Source organism: Haliotis asinina, chromosome 4, assembly GCF_037392515.1.
Source record: "Haliotis asinina isolate JCU_RB_2024 chromosome 4, JCU_Hal_asi_v2, whole genome shotgun sequence".
NCBI lineage: Eukaryota > Metazoa > Mollusca > Gastropoda > Lepetellida > Haliotidae > Haliotis > Haliotis asinina.
Window position 1 is genome coordinate 27,570,749 of NC_090283.1, and position 18,296 is coordinate 27,589,044.

At 39.8% G+C, this 18,296-nt stretch overlaps 1 protein-coding gene across 1 annotated transcript; it reads right to left on the reverse strand.

The window, feature by feature from the left end:
* Nucleotides 1-11,294: 11,294 nt before the first annotated feature.
* LOC137280888 (uncharacterized) lies at nucleotides 11,295-18,296 on the reverse strand. The gene is made up of 4 exons (XM_067812078.1): nucleotides 18,289-18,296; nucleotides 14,350-14,714; nucleotides 13,655-13,843; nucleotides 11,295-11,518 (listed from the first exon to the last, which is right to left on the reverse strand). The coding sequence occupies exons 1-4, from the start codon at nucleotides 18,294-18,296 to the stop codon at nucleotides 11,295-11,297; spliced, it is 786 nt and encodes a 261-aa protein (XP_067668179.1).

The window sequence follows — 18,296 nt, forward strand, 5'->3', positions numbered from 1 at the left end:
GGACTCAATAATATTTCAGCTATATGACGGCTGTTTGCAAAGGATCGAGTGTGGACCAGGCACTCGATCAACAATCCAATGATCAACGTCGTCCCACGCAGCTGAAATACGACGACATGCATCAGCCGTGTCATCAAGACAACTACCCGATCCCGGAAATATCGAATAAATAAACTGTTTTTACATACAGGTCTTGAGTGAGAAACGCATAGCCCCTTTAACCTGCTCATATCGATATACTTTGACAATTTAGACAATTCCGCTGTTTATATCGAGTTAATGTTTCTGTACTGCTTGCAAACGCACACCAAAGTGTGTTTGTAAATGTTTGTCAAAAGTGTGTCGGACACATGAGACAAAGCATCAACTATAAAAGGCATCTCGACCAAACGTCGCACCTGTCCTGACACGAATAGACCGACAACGACGCGTCCAGTCGTGCAATAAGGTACAGGCATAAATAATAATAGAAAATAATGCTCATTTATGCGCCTGGAATCCAACGCGATGCTGCTCTCTGGCCTTACATTATTACCATGGCGTAATTGTGCTTTCAAAGCTGGTACTAAGCGCTAAGTCTGTACATCCGCTTCTCGGGTACCCATTTTAAACAGCTGAGGGGACTGAGTGCAATGTGGACGAAGTGCCATGCCCAGAGACACAACACAGTATGAGAACCTGGTGAACGTGTTTGGTTCAGCGATGAATCGCGTTTATTCCAGCAATGACGGGACGTGACTCAACGTGTTTATCGACGTCAACACGAACGTTTCGTGCCGAACTGCGACAGACTGATAGATCCGGTGGAGGAACGCCATGGTATGGGGAGCCATGTCCTACAGGAGTAGATCAGAGCTAATGGTGGCGACCTCACCTCCACATTTCAACCACCAGGGGGAGCTGTTTCGACACGAGAACGCTCGATCCCACACACCTCGTATAACAGGTGCGTCATCGCCTGATCTGAAGCCTGTCGAACATCTATGGGACAAACTTGACTGACATGGCACCATCGCCATCAGACAGTTGCATACCTTGTCAACGCGTTGCCGGAGGAATGACAAACAATTCCCCAAGCAGCAATCCAACGACTACTGCAATCCCTTCTAAGGCTGTGTTGAACAATGACGGCTACAAGGGACAGTGTTAATAGGTACTGGCCTGAACGTCCCCTTGTGTCCACACATGTGCAGTGAGTGAACTGGATTAATTTTGGCAATGGCAACAATACACATGCTCATCTGTGGGTCGAATTTCCTACTTCTATGTTCCAACTTCACTGACTTGCGTATGCTTATATACCATTAAATACGTTACATGTTTAGCCTATGCGGTTTTTAAAGAGTGAATTCCATTCAGTTAAGACAATATGGTGAAGAAGAGAATATGTCCTGAACCGGCATGCAAACACATGCAAAGCACAAACGACATGGGCGTAGTATCTGGATCGGATGACCAGACATTTCTGACCAGATCCATCACTGAGTATGTTATGTTAGTTCCATCATATTTTTGAGTGTTGTCGCCTCACCATATGTTTACAGACGCTAACAATATTTGTAAGTAATAATTACCTTATGTGAGTTGTGCCATAGGTGTCTTCTTAGGTGTCAGGGAACACGCGTGTGATAATTATAGATGGGATAGCAGCCAAGAACGTTATAAGTGAGCTCCTTATTCAATTACATCTGTAATTACCTCGTTGGCGCAATGTCGCACATACTCACTACAACCATATAATTTTATGTCTAGTGCGCAACAGGTGGCTGAATATTACTTGATTTTGCGCAAACCCATCAGTTTGTAAATGACTGTTTGTCATCTAAGACAACGCTGATAGTGGGGGATGGTGACACTGTTGGAATATCCCACGAAGACCAGTTACCAGTAGGAATATGCTCAGTTTTAGTTTAGTTTGTTGTTTAACATCGCTCTCAGCAATATTCCAGCTTTATGGCAGAGGGATGTAAATAATCGAGTCTGGACCAGTCAATCCAATGATCAACAGCTTGAGCATTGATCTACGCAACTGGCATACGATGACACGTGTTAACGAAGCCAGCAAGTCTCACTTCCCGTTGTTCGCCTCTTACGAATTGCTAGAGTTGCTGAAGACCAATTCAAACCCGGACCTTCAAGGGTACAGATTAAAATACACGATTGGACCAAAGAGATATACCAACACAAGGTTACTTTTCACATTGGATTCCATTTAGGACTAATTTGGTAACTTGGTCACAGTTTGGTTTGGTGAATATTATCATACTTGCTAGTCTTCTTTAAGTGGCATTTACAAGCTGGTATGATGAAGAGGAACAATATTTATGGATAGACGTAGAAACGCCGCATACATATGTGTTATAAAGAACTTGTCTATCCATATAAAGTGCCCCTCTTCATCCTTGTATTTGTTGTTTTAATCAACGTCGTTATGTTATGTCGTCATTGTTTTGTATAGTTTTTCTATGTTACCAAACCCGTGAAGGTCCCGGGGTAGAATAGGCCTTCAGCAACCCATGCTTGCCATTAAAGGCGACTCAGCTTGTCGTAAGAGGCGACTAACGGGATCGGGTGGTCAGGCTCGCTGACTTGGTTGACACATGTCATCGGTTCCCAATTGCGCAGATCGATGCTCATGTTGTTGATCATTGGATTGTCTGGTCCAGACTCTATTATTTACAGACCGCCGCCATATGCTTGGAAAACTCACTCACTCACTCTATGTTACCACAACACCATTTCGTACTGTCGTGATCAGTTAATTGTCCATTTCTGCAATGTGTTGATTCCATTACGTTACGTTCCTTGCTCACTGTCTGTTATCCGTGCCTACTTGAAGCAATACTGAATCTGCCTACAGTAATATGGACTCATTGTAACCTGATAGCAATTCATGGGAATGCGTGCATGTGGACATTGCAAAACAGGAAAACGCTTCACATTGCCACCGGGATGAAAGCAGTATGATACACGTGTACTTTCATAATTAGACACAGTAGTTCTGTCGTAGGCTTGAATTTAACACGTCACGTTTTTAATTTGGTTGAGTATATGTACGAAATAAGCATGGTAACAAACATAATAAAATCAGTGACTAAAACTTTGAATATCATCTTGAAAATAAAACGTAGAACTATCCAGTTTTTGAAAATATATAATTTTATTATTATGCCGACAGCATTCATTTACGGTTTTAGCACACGGTCCCACATTTGTGGCTAACTGGCTTTGGAAATATGAATCCGCCCTATTATCGTGAATGATATGGATACATGGTAAACTCCGATTGTATGTAATTTGCCCGGATAAGAACTATTCAGTATGCAGACATAACGATTGTTTAGATTATTCATAAAAAGTGTTTGGATCGGTCCATGTGTATGACTGAAATATTCATATATGCGACGAACAAATGTATAAGTAATATGTATAACTTTTCCCGTTGCCACCAAACATATGCAGTAATTATATTATTGTACTCTACCTGTTTTGTTGCATGGAGTGTTTGGGTTTTTTTCAAGAGAAAGGGCGCACAAGACTATTTGCTGCGGGGTGAGACACACTTGATATTTTTCTACTTCAAGAGATGAAACTGAAGTTCTTACAAGCTTCGAAAAACGACCTTGATAACATTTGTAAACATGATTATAAGTACAGCATACCAGGTGTTTGCAAGACTACCAGGAGCAATGAACAGCTCTGCGTTCAACCTGCCAGCCAGATTGTTCATCTGAACACCATATGTCAGTCTCCACACGTAGCTTCTGCACAAGCTGCATAAAACAGCGATGGAATAAACTGCTAACTTAAAATGCAGTCTTTTCAAAAATAAACGCACATACCGGGGCCTAGATTTTCGAAAGTCTCTTAGCGCTAAGATAGTCGTAAGTGCCATACATTAACAGTAATTATACTTACGACTATCTTAGAGAGCTTCGAAAATCTAGGCCCTGCTTTGTAAATGTTTCCGTTACATTTGCATATTCCACTCAATTTGACTGATGCAAGGATGAACTCAACATGATGACAGTCATATGTTCCGTAGACATATTGGCAGCACTGACGATCCTGTCACAAGTTAGAAGACATGTGACAACATCTTCTGTTAAACATACACATAACTGTATTCGTATTGAATGTTTCATGAGTACACAAAATATTCTCATTATCTCCTTGGCGGTTCTCCTTTCTTGACGCATGTAAATATTTCCAGACATATGCAGACTGATCTAAGTTACTGGAGCTGTAGATTCTTGCTTAAATATGCATAACCAGTTACGTCTACAGCGATGATCCAGATCCAGTTGACAACAAAGATGTGTGAACAGTTGGAAGCTCAGTTGTCCATGTAAGATTCCACTCCACAGTTGTTGAATAGTAACTTCGGGCCGATGAGAGCTGAACAGATCAATTATATCTTGATAAAAACGACCCCAGCATTCAGAGTGATGTGAGCAGTGGTTCTTATCGTGATGTTACTACAGAGAGAGAGAGAGAGAGAGAGAGAGAGAGAGAGAGAGAGAGAGAGAGAGAGAGAGAGAGAGAGAGAGAGAGAGAGAGAGAGAGAGAGAGAGAGAGAGAGAGAGAGAGAGAGAGAGAGAGAGAGAGAGAGAGAGAGAGAGAGAGAGAGAGAGAGAGAGAGAGAGATTAACAAGATTGGGGCAGATTGACCGAGGGACAGAATGACGGAAATACACACGCACACGCACACGCACACACGCACACACACACACACACTTTCTCACCTTCATGCACGTTCTATCTTTTGACGGGCCGTAGGACAGGATGCTGGCACAACTGCAGTTCGCGACATACAATTAAATCCCTCTTCCTACATTTATGCATGTCTCCGTGTTTGTATGCATGTCACAGAATTCCATGGAAATATATACGGTGACTGGAACGCTATGAAAGGAATGCCACTGAGCGGGGACAGGTTTATACTTGACCCCTTATCACCGCCTTTGAAGCTGGACTTTTCTAACACAATACTATTGATAAATAGAGTTAACCGCCCTTTAAAGAAATACCATAAACTGTCGATGCAAACCGTTTTCTTTAAGGGTTGCCTTCCAAATTTCATCTGAAATCTGTTTATATTCATCGTTAGGTTTCTCTTGGTGAGAAATGTTGTCCGGTATACTGAAACTTATGACGACCCCACTTTAAGCTGTTGTACAATTTGTTAAAAAGACTGTGGAGTGGCCATTAATTCTCTTACTGTACGTTTGGTCTTGTGGCAAACCTGAAACTTGGGTTCGAACTCTTTCTGTGTACTTAGATGTCACCTGTTTGAGAATAGCTATATATAGGTATGTGACTTTCCCAGTATATGTGTGCGATGGATCTTTAACAGATTGAAACAACACACTCTCTCTTAGCTGGACAGTCATTACCCCTTATATTACAACACAACTCCCACCACAAGTAGACTTTTTTGACCAGTATCACGATCAAATCGTCATGTGGCAGAAATTGCAATTGTTATGTTCATATGGATCAACAGCTGGGGAGTGCACTGTTGAGTTAATTTATTTGAATTCATTATAATCTCGTTCGTTAGGCATTCGCGCGATTTTAATAAATGATCAATTCACACCGACGAGCAAATGTGTGTCAAGAAAATTGTGTTTATTTAGTTTCAATATTTACTTAGCTGAACACACAGGTCGTTTCATAAACTCACCTGACTTTTGCTTAAAGCAGTTGATTATGTACACCTGACCTGCATCAACTGTGACGTGCCATTTCCAATTCTCCATCAGCTTGACACGTTACCTAAATCCAGCGTATTGATAGGATCTGTCGAGCTGAACCGGCATTGCAGAAGTTGAGAATATGAAGAATGATGACAATGTTTATGGATAAAAAACTACAACGACTTTAGAATCTATGTCGCAACGTCGCCTATACACAAAAAGAACAATAACTGTTGTTTTTCCATACATTCCTGAAGGAGCTGTGCATAGGTCATTTCCCCTAAAGAGTGTCGAACTTCCACAACGATGAATAGAAGTGTTATTCTTACGTTTGAAATTCTTAGGGATCACTGATTTGGATATGATAAGCCTTTGATTATCTGGATTTTATAGGGTGAACAATGCTGTCTATTTATCTTGAAAATGACGCGCTCCTTGCACATTTTGTGCAATCAAAGATCACCAGTGAAGACACTCCATGTCAACCTTTGCATGTGAGTATAGTTGCAACTCCAAGCATTCATTCACATGGTCTAAGTGCCGACTCCACGCTAATGTGGAGAGGCATTCTGTCCTGGTGTCTCAAAGCAGTGGTTAACGATTTTTTGAACGCCACGTAACGCAAATTCACCTCAAGCATACACCTTTTTAGGACATAGATACTTTTGAAGCCGTTTTATTGTAGACATTTATTGATGCCGTGACTGATATAACTGACTGCCTTAGTAATGATGATCACAAACACCAGATGGCGCCATTCGTAATCATACGAAAAACTGTATAGTTACGATAGCTGTGAACACATTTGTAGGACACAGAACAAACGTATTGCCTGGAAACAGATTATAGTATGTGTTGCACGTGCTCACAAACCAAACATGAACTGTGTACCCATTGTTACAGTCTTTTGACTGTAACATTTCGGAAGTGGACACTGAGTCTATACCAGTGCACCAACGGGCACAACCGATTATCGTCTCCCGTATCTTCCTGTGCGCTGTATAATGGTTATGTACTTTTACGTGGGACGACTTCCAAACTGAAAGAACTAGACTTATTAACAGGGCATTTTGAGTACTAATTTTTACGTTCATCATTCGAGTACCTTAACGCCTTTATTGGCAATATATGGGGTGCTCAAATGCAAAGTGGAAATATGCTGAAGGAAAATTATTATGAATTTTAAATGCATTAGTATGCACTATAAAACTTTTGTCAAAACCTACCAGAATAACCTGATGCCGTTAATGTACACAACACAGACCCTCGTGTCTCTGCTGGGATCAAAGAATTACAAAAAGGTTTGAGATGCCCCCCAACTGTGAAGCATTTCGAGTTGGGGTGGGGGTTGGAGTTGGATCGGGGGGTTGTCTCAAGTTTTGTATTTTTCTATGTGAAGCATTTCGATGTTACAAAAATAATTTTATACATTTAATTTCTGCTTTCCAGATCACTGAAAGCTTTTGATAGTGGTGAGTGTGTATCCAGCGTTATGTACAGGTGCGTGGTCATCTATACATCGTGTACCAGCTGATATTACTTAGTCAATCTCTCCGAAATCTGTATCTTTGGTGTAATTCCACTTCATTAAAATCACCAATAAAATTTCTTAATTCCTTAGATTTCTTTGTGGTCTTATGTTCATGAACGCTGCATGCCACATGCATGTTAGTGAGCTAATGTTCAACCTCTCATGACGTTAAGTTAACGTGTTCCTAACGGGCCGTTAAAAGTTGACGGAGCTGTGTGCAACGGGCTTTCGCTCTCTTGACGTTAACGTTCCGTTAAGGACTAGTTAACGCTACTCGTTAAAATTTAACAGGCCTTTGAACAACCGGACGTTATATATACTTGTTCGTGGTTACGTATGCATCGTGCACCAACTGTCATTGTTACTCACTCTCGGCGTTTCAATACTTTACTTGAATTATCTTGTATGATTTGCAATGAAAAGGATTCAGTCTCGGTTCATGAAATCGTGTACATTGAACGTACAGCGATCTGAACACAAAAGGCGTCAGTGTTAGTACAGTGTACGTACAGCTATTGAACAGAGGCACACCGCATACATCACAAAGGACAATGATCAATACCGGCTATGCATCCAAACAAAGAATCAGATATCACGCACTCGATGGAGTGTGTACATGCTGCTTTATTCTCTTAGCCACGCTACTGCAATCAATCTGAATACACAATGCCACGAATACACAATACAGTTAAGAAAGTAGTCAAAAGTAACATAAGCTATATACACAAAGAACTTAGTTAAGCATCCGAGATTAATCCTTGTCGCCTGCAACAAAGGGATCCTCCTGTACAGAACCTGGAATGTGGAAGTTGCTTTACACAAGGAATGGCTTAGACTGCCCCTTCAGGGGATCAGGAGGTTGACATTGAGTATGAGGAGGAGAGTGCTGGATGTCATACAGTCACATGGTGATTACACACGGTATTGACCGTGTAAAAGGCACAAAATGACATTATTGAATGTTTATATTAACCTGTAAATTCCGGATTAAACATTATTGGCCCATCCATGTACAGATATGGATTTGCCATATGTGTTGAAAACCTATTATAGCAAAAACACAGGGGTGCTTAATTACGTTCTTTGTGATTGCACTTTCTTGATGAAATACAAATTCTAGCACATTTGTTGGGTTCAGTTCCACCCGAAAGTCAGACGCCTCACCCGCTTTACAGTGCTTTGATCGTATGTAAATATTTTGTGTGACCACATCCGTTGCTGTAGTCATCCCTGATGGTGATTTCTCGTTAGGATTATATGCCCGCACCAAATACAGTAACAATATTGACTACAGGATGATATCGACGTGTTGTCGTGGCTTATTGTGTGCCATCGCACCTTAAGGCATGGGCTGATACTCATGATATTAATCCCTGGATTATCGATTATTTGCAGACCGCCGTAATGTGCAGTTTAAGCGCAACGTTCAATAACTACATAAAACACCCAAATATACTATAAATAACAAATATGAAAACACACATACTCTATCTCTTTCTCTTTCTCTCTCTCTCTCTCTCTCTCTCTCTCTCTCTCTCTCTCTGTAGTAACATCACAATAAGAACCAATGTTCACATCACTCTGAATGCTGGGGTCGTTTTTATCAAGACACAATTGATCCTCAGCTCTCTTTGGCCCGAAGTTACTATTCAACAACTGTGGAATCTTACATGGACAACTGAGCTTCCAACTGTTCACACATCTTTGTTGTCAACTGGATCTGAAACATCGCTGTAGACGTAACTGGTTATGCATATTTAAGCAAGAATCTACAGCTCAAGTAACTTAGATCAGTCTGCATATGTCTGGAAATATTTACATGCGTCAAGAAAGGAGAACTGCTAAGGAGATAATGAGAATATTTTGTGTACTCAAGAAACATTCAATACGAACACAGTATGTTTGACAGAAGATGTTGTCACATATGCAAATGTAACGGAATCATTTACAAAGCAGCGCCCAGATTTTCGAAGCTCTCTAAGATAGTCGTAAGTTAATGTTAAGGTATGGCAAATACGTGTTTGCTTGTCTCCAGTACGTGTTGTATTTACTTGTATTTATGTATTCAAACGCTGTGTGCCTATATTTTCGGTGTGCACAGTTTCTTTATGTAGCCTGTATATACATACTGAATGTAACAATGTCAGATTTATGTTTGACAACCACTGGACCAATAGAAAAGGTATGAAACGTTGTTTGTCACCCGAAGTACGAAGTGCAAATTTTAAGAATGTGGGTGACATGACCATTGAGTGAAATTTGGATTGAAATGGATTCCGTCTAACTACACACTCAATCATTTGTAAACCTTCACTATTCACGTGACACATTTGTGTGTACTCATTCTATCCTTCAAAACATAGTGATCAACACCTCCACGAAGAGATTGAAAACACAGGGTCGCCTCTATTTCCAAACAGTTTCCTAGGATTTGTTGACTGCATCACTGTTTTTGTTTACTGCAATTGTTTACCCTAGACATACACTTAATAGACATGCGAGGTTTCCACATGGTTGTTCCAAGTGTTTATTGAGTTGTTGGCGTGACGGTCGAGACTGCTCTGGGGAATTGCAAATCATTGTGTATTGTTTCAGGGTCTGGTCGTGGGATTAAATCGCTAATGGTCCAGGTTGTCATAGCTGGTTCCATCAAGAAGTGTACATCCTAAACGGTTGTAAAGTTCGGCTGCACTGACTGTTAGTGGCAGAGGCGGCAGTAATTCAATTCTCTCTTTACTTTTTACTGCGTTCACTGACTACGATCGGAACTTATTGGTTTATAGAACCTTCATCGCTTGGCCTAAATTGATGCTTTTAATTTGAACCACAACTAAAACATTGAAAGATTGTGACCATACAAAGAGGATTCCTACACAAGCACGATACTTTTTAAAATGTTTCATTCGAATTTAATTGCAGGAAGGCAGGAAAACATCGCCTTTCAAGATATAGATCACTGAAAAGTAAACTTTAATCAACCCTTGATTTAAACCAATTTATTGTTACTGTAACAACGTGTACGCATTGCGTCCAGTGAAGGTTTAGTGACGGACTTTGAAATATAAGCTTTGTCCTGTCTTCTTACAACCGGTTCCAATGTATGAACGGCCCTCTGCAAATCTTTCTGACACGCCAGGTTCCAAGTGTGCACTTTAATTTGAGTCAAAGCCTTTTACAACATGCATTTGAAAAAAATTCTATAACATGACGACTACAACAGGAAACACACAAATCTGAACTATCCTTTAAACAAACTATGAAGAATGTCAAGTATTATGAAATGCAGACAAGCTACAATATTTTAATCTGGAATACCCAAGGATTGAAAAAAGGCACTGACATAAATAACCTACCTCGACAGCTTTAAACATGTGGACATTGTTATTTAAGCAAGCATAGCACTTCTTAGGATTTATTGACACACATAAAACTTTCATTGCAAATGTAAGAAAATTGTTTCATGTTTCGCGAGGGTATCAACTTTAACTTGAGGCTGTAAGATGTTTGAGTTTTGTCATATTTAACAGAAAATTTTTGTCTTGCTGGGTGAATAAACATATGCTACAATAGTCCATTTGAGATGTGAAATATTATACCGAACCTTGTCGGAGTTCAATTGTAATGACCAATTAATGAAATACATATGTGATCATAGGCAGTGCAAACATGCAGCCAGAACGATCAAATACATCATCCAAATTGTTCCCCCATAACTCATCCATTTAAGGTTTGCATCGGCCTGATTTTATATTAGTTCATGAAGCAGAATGTTTCTTCCTGTACTCTCGGGAACAAATGTACATAGGATGTCCCCAAATACTTTACGTTATATTTCAGACATAGTAGATAATAAGTTCTACTATTTTGTAAATTAAAAAAATTAAAAATGTTCATGTGTTTTGGACAAATGGTGCAGTTGCTTAGGTTGGGAATAGGACTTTGTATGCCTGAAGTGACCAATGAGGTAACGTATGACTATCTGAAATGTGATGTAATTCAAATTATTGTATGTAGGCAGGATCTGAATAATAGAGCACTTGGTTATCTCAGTTTCACGCGAGGGTTTAATGACCCATGACCTTGACATCACATACTCTCAACCGTAAGGAGTTTCCAAAATACCTAAGCTCGACATACTGGTAGGACCCAGACAATCCCAGACAGGAGAACTCCTGAACACTGTTAGCTTCAATGAGACCTGACGTTTTGGAGCATTGGTCCGGACAGGATGTCATCGACCAACAGCCATTTCCGAGGGCCACTTCCAGGAATGAAAGTGGGTCGTTGGCTGGAAAGAAATACAGGATCGATACAATAGTTCACGCATTGTACAAAGACTACGCTCGCCATTGGGCAAAGTTCACACGTAAATACTAGTATCCAATCTTCATATCAATTGCCTGCTTGTTGAGTGAGTTTGATTAGCGCCGTCACAGAAGACGTTTGCAGTGTGAGGACATGCATATTTAGAGAATTTAAGAAAATTGTTGACGAGTAAACGACAAGTCACAGTACAAATTTATTCAAACAGTCAAAACTCGAACATTAGAGATGGGCGAATCTCGTAACATGTTACATACCAAATTACATTGTAACAGGGCAGCTGACATGACTTTAAGTTTTTCAATAGCGCTGTCAGGGTGACTATTTTAAAAATGAAATTTGAGAAAATTCAGCTATTATAAATAAGTATCAAGTCTCAAGTACTGGCGTTTTGGGTCTTTCTTTTTGGTGAGATTTCAGGGAAGAAGTTGTATAGTCAACTGACATGGAAATGGCCTTAACTATCACAGCGGTCATTCTCATCATCCATGATGAATGATTATTAATTGAAACATACTGAAAAAAAATAAAAAACATTCATATCACAGATATTACTTTAGATTATAAATTAAAGAACAAATGATACTGAAAATAAGAATAAAGACTTATTAAAAACCTTATTAAAATGAAGAAGATAGAACTCTGCCATGAAGAGATCGTTTATCCAGTGATACACTACTCAAAGCTTGATAAGGATAAACTTTTAGAATACCAAATAGTGTTGAAAAGATAAAAGGAAGATGTTTGTACGTGATGTCTTTGACAAACTAGCTGTCTTGGAGTGTAATGAAACTTCTCCCCTACAGCGTCAAAAACGTTAGACGAACGAGAAATTACATAGTTGTGTTTGTTGAAGGGAGACGTTGTGATCAGCCGCACAGTGACATGAATTTGGCAAAACGTTTATACTCAAATTTATAATAGTTTCCAGGAGGCCAGATATGGTTTCGGAAGGTTAGCATTCACATATCTAAGGGACGGACGGTCCACATGTAGCGTAGATAATAAAAAAGACTGAAGAATTTCAACGTATCCGAAAACAACCATTACAGCGTGGGCTCACTGGGGAACTGTGGGTAAAGCTGGAGGAAACTGACTTCCTCCTCATGGAATAATGCACGATCTCGTCGTACAACGGTCGCTGAAGCCTTCATTCGGCAATAGCATTTGGCTTTTCCGGTCAGCAGACCTCAGCTCTATGTAAAGCATAGAAAAAGAAGTATAAGTCTCCCTTTCCCTACACCTTCCCTTCAGCCAACTCTACAAGAACTCGACAGTGTTCTTACTGAAGAGACCCGTGAAGGTCCTGGGTAGGATAGGCCTTCAGCAACCCATCCTTGCCATAAAAGGCGACTATGCTTGTTGTAAGGGGCGACCAATGGGATCGGGTGGTCAGACTAGCTGACTTGGTTGAAACATGTAATCGGTTCCCCACTGCGCAGATCGATGCTCATGCTGTTGATCACTGGATTGACTGGTCCAGACTTGATTATTTACAGACCGCCGTCATATAGCGGGAATATTTGCTGTGTGCGGTGTAAAACTAAATTCACTCTCACACAACATTTAGTTGGCTGGTATTGTAGGATGGATAAAAATGGCCATTAATCTTCTATGGATAACTCAACAGATGCACATAACTGGATGTTTTTCTATCGGCATTCTAGAAGTTAGTGAGTCAAAAATGAAATATACATATAGTGATTCACAAGACTCTTGTCTAGTGGCTTTATCACATGTGCTATTCGTTGTTCTTAGTCCCCAGCTGGTCTTGATAACGTTGTTCGGATCAACATTTAAACGTTTATGCAATAACAAAGACGTTGCCATCGATAAAGTTGTATGTTTCATTTTATAACTGGATATATTACGTCTTTTAAGATATCGTCATCAAACATTAATTTATCGTAATATTTCTTACACTGAGGGGTCTTTCTGTTGCCTCATATGAGAGATATATAATGAGACAATGATCTCAACCCCACAAAACTGAAAAAGGCAAATGTTAGTTTTTCCTATGACCTCTTTCATTGTAGAAACTATATAGCTGCTGCGCTTTTGCAAACGTAATGCCAATAGCGCTTGGTTAAAAAGTACTCACCACAACAATATTCCGAGGAAGTTACTTGAACGGTATGTATTTTGTAGGGTTGACCAAGGTCCACCTTCCACCAGGGGTCGGTACTGTATGCGCTCCAGGCACATCCTCCGGTCAGTGCTAGCGCTGCCGGATATTGTGTGTATATAGTTGAACTGACACGAGCAGTCTTGCCGAGAGCGACGTTGTGAACTGTCATTTGAAAATGGCACATTGTTGGCACTGCTGAAATTACAAATCTTCGCCTCCATTACTGCAGTTATGGCGGCAGCTATTGGTGGTAAGCAGTATTAATAGTGCCACGTGATGCATCGATTACACCGTGATGCATCGATTACGACAATAACTAATACCAATAATTGCACAAATATATACAGCTCCCAAATTCTGTATAAATTATGTAACGTACTTAAACATCCTGAAACATTGTCCTGCTGAAGTGAAATGCCTTTCAACTATGCATGTACGAAATGACCTTCTGGTTTTCATGGCAACAGTCTTTATATGCGATAGCTTTTCCCTCTTGTCTGTTATTACCCAGTGGAATTGTCCAAAACTACCACTTTCCCGAAAGTTTAAGAGAGAAGGTTCTTAACAACTAATCTGGAAAGAAAATGATCCTTTAAGAACCTTTCAACTGAACACAGTTTGCTCTTAGATTTAGCTTTGTCAGGACAGCATGTGCTGCAGATACGTACCCTCCATATGTCTTCTGTATGATGAGAATCCCTGCTCCGTCACTGTCGCTGCTTCCATGAGCAGAGATGTCATGTCACACGTGCCGTTAGCATGGTAAAAGCTGAAGCCAGCACATCCTTGTACACCAGAGCACTTCCGGGCACAATCCAGCATCGTCTGTGTCATCATCCTGTCCAGTAGATGACCATAGAATATCTCCCCTGTAGGGCTTCCAGTCAGTGAGAACTGGACTTGGACACAGGACGCAGTGAAATGTTGCAGACATGCCAAATACAGGCTCCAGAATATGCCTTCACCTGATACCATTTCACCAAACATGACGAGTCGACACAATGAGACCAGTAATACGTCTTCTGTTGTGCACCTGCTTCAAAGAACCTGTATAATCATTTGTCAACCATAAGTATTCACGAGGCACATACTAGGGGAGATTGGAAATAAAGGACATTCAGTGTTTCCTAGGAATTGTAGACTACTTTACTATTCTAGAAATTGCTCACCGCAACCTAAGCGTGTTAGAGGCTTCATCGATCAAACTCTCACGAATTATTTTGGCTTTTCCATTGTTATTTATGTTCGGGAAGTGATGGTCATTGTGTATTGTTCCAGGATCTATTCATCGGGGATTTAAATCAGATTTGCTCGTTTGTTACGGTTGGTTTGGCTCCGTTGTTACGGTTGGTTTGTCAGTTTATTCAGGATGTTGCAATAAAGAGGTAGTGTGTTGCATGCAAATGCGTTTAATGCCATTAATGGTTTGTTACAGTCTCTGCTGTGTTATTAGGTTGTGTGTGTACTTTTGAATGGGCTCAACCACAATGTTTTGTATATCACTATTGGCCACTATTTAAACATTTAACTGTTGACGCTTTCAAGGATTGATTTGTCTTATAGAACGTGTATCGCTAGGCAGCCAGGGATATAATCGTTCCGACTTGACAATAATCATCTACCCAGACAACTGTAAGATATTCACACAGATTTACTGTGCATAGGTGAGAAAACAAGAATGAGAAACTCACATGCGCATAAGCTATGTAAACTGAGGGTGTGTGTGTGTGTGTGTGTGTGTGTGTGTGTGTGTGTGTGTGTGTGTGTGTGTGTGTGTGTGTGTGTGTGTGTGTATAACATATAAATGTAGCCTATGTAAACGTGGATTATGCGCGGCGTGTGTATAGCATGTAAATGTAAGCTATGTAAATTTGAGGGATTATGTGTGGCGTGTGTTTAACGTGTAAATGTAAGCTATGTAAATTTGAGGGATTATGTGTGTGCGTGTGTATAGCATGTAATTGTAGGCTATGTAAACTTGAGGGATTATGTGTGTGTGTGTGCGTAACATGTAAATGTACGCTATGTAAATTTGAGGGATTATGTGTGTGCGTGTGTATAACATGTAATTGTAGGCTATGTAAACTTGAGGGATTATGTGTATGCGTGTGTATAACATGTAAATGTGGGCTATGTAAATTTGAGGGATTATGTGTGTGCGTGTGTATAACATGTAATTGTAGGCTATGTAAACTTGAGGGATTATGTGTATGCGTGTGTATAACATGTAAATGTGGGCTATGTAAACGTTGGCGTGCATGCTGTGTAAACTTGTGCGTGTATGATATATAAATGTTAACTTGCGCGTGGATGCTGTGTAAACATGTGGATTAAATGTGGATGTGTGCCTGTTATGTAAATTCTAGCGTGTTTGTTCTGTAAACTGTACGTGTGTTTTGTAAATTTGAAAGTAAACGTGTGTGTATATATGTAAAGTTGCTATGCGTGTGTGATATGTAAAATTGCGCCTGTCTGTATGTAAACTTGCGAATGCAGTCTGTGTAGATCTGCGCGTGTAAGCTAAGAAGCCAGTTCTCATGCTTAGATTGAAGTTAGATTTGATACGCTGGAATATTGCTGTTCCATGAAATAAAAAATAACCTATAGAAGAGACAGTAGTTTCTGTCTTTAAGTTTTGTGGATCTCAGCGATTTAGTATTATGCATTGGATTGTTTCCTTTCTGTGTAAAATGAAACAAGTCAATACAACTGGAGTTTTACCTAATCCTGCATGTTAGAGGAAGCTTAACGTTCTGCATTTATCGCAAGTTTATTGTAGATCTTATAAACTGAATGACATTACCCGCTGAATAAATGACCTAAAGATGTCGGGATGCATACTTTAGGAAATGTTATCCTTTAAACCCGGATAAGATACGTACTCACACATTGGCAGATTTATAATATTCAGTTATTTTGATTATTTAGTTATTTAGTACCATCTGTGATGGGAACTATTAGGAACATGAATAGATATGCACCAAGCAACACAAGACAATTATACAAGCAGCACGTTTGATGCTGAGCAAGCATTAAGACGTATGATGCGATTATGATCCTGAGCCAGGGCAGCAGCAGCCTGTTCTGTGACATCCTAAACCATCCTCAGAATTCTATATCTGGCAGATACATACCATTATATGACACTCATGTACATAGTACATATGGCATGTCTAAAGTCATTTATCAATTTTATGAATATTTGTATATTAACTGTGGCATTGGAGCTGGAGGAATATAATTTCATATTTGGATATTTATGGATATTTGTATATTAACAGTCACTTAGCGTTGCAGGTATGTTATTTCTTTTTTATCTTATCAGGTCTGGTCAATTTGAAACTGACTGTACTCATCTTAACACATGCCTATTAGACCCGTGAAGGTCCCCGGGTAGAATAGGCCTTCAGCAACCCATGCTTGCCATAAAAGGCGACTCAGCTTGTCGTAAGAGGCGACTAACGGGATCGGGTGGTCAGGCTCGCTGACTTGGTTGACGCGTGTCATCGGTTCCCAATTGCGCAGATCGATGCTCATGTTGTTGATCACTGGATTGTCTGGTCCAGACTCGATTATTTACAGACCGCCGCCATATAGCTGCAATATTGCTGAGTGCGGCGTAAAACTAAACTCACTCACTCACTCACATGCCTATTAATAGATATACAGTCAGTGTCTTCCTACGTTAATTAAGGGTGGTAGGTAGATATGATCTTACTTTTATTAAGGGTGGTAGGTAGATATCATGCAGCCACTCTTGCACCTTTTCACTAATTCAAATCTTCACTGCCACTGTCTGTACAAGCAAGGCGCTCCTGGGTTGGGATCTATCAACTTTATGACGTCACCACTGGTCAGTTTAATGTTTTATATCAATCAAACATACGTGTATGTCCGCCCATAACTGCCATATATATATATATATATATATATATATATATATATATATATATATATATATATATATATATATATATATACACAGTATATCACAAAACTATGTTCCAATGAGTCAAACCCTGCATATGAAGGTGTCTTCAATCCTCTCTATGAGGATTTATACAATAAGAAATCCTCTCTCGTTCCGCCTCTTGGTTTAAGTATAAAATTACTTATTTCTGCTGCCGGGATTGAGCTGGATAATATAGCTCCTTCCCGTCTTCTTTCTTCTCCTCCTTGGCAGTTGGTTGGGCCACAGGTCGACCTAACATTAACCCCATTAAAAAAATCAGAAACAAATGAATTACAATATAAACAAGAATATAATCAATTAAAACATAAATATAGCAATTATAGATCCTTATTTACAGATGGGTCCAAGGATGGTGGCGCTTTTGCTTGTGCCACTGTCATTGGATCCAGAACAATATCTTCTCGATTACCGGATTACAGCTCTATTTTCACAGCTGAAGCCAACGCCATATTAACGGCTCTTAAACATATTCAAAGACACCCTAAACATAAACAGTAAATAATCTATTCAGACTCTCTTTCTTGCCTTCAGGCAATTAAAAATATTTATTGCAAGCATCCACTTTTAATTGAAATTATTGAACTTTATAATGATCTTGCTACTGGCCAATATGGCATCGTCTTCTATTGGTTACCTAGCCAT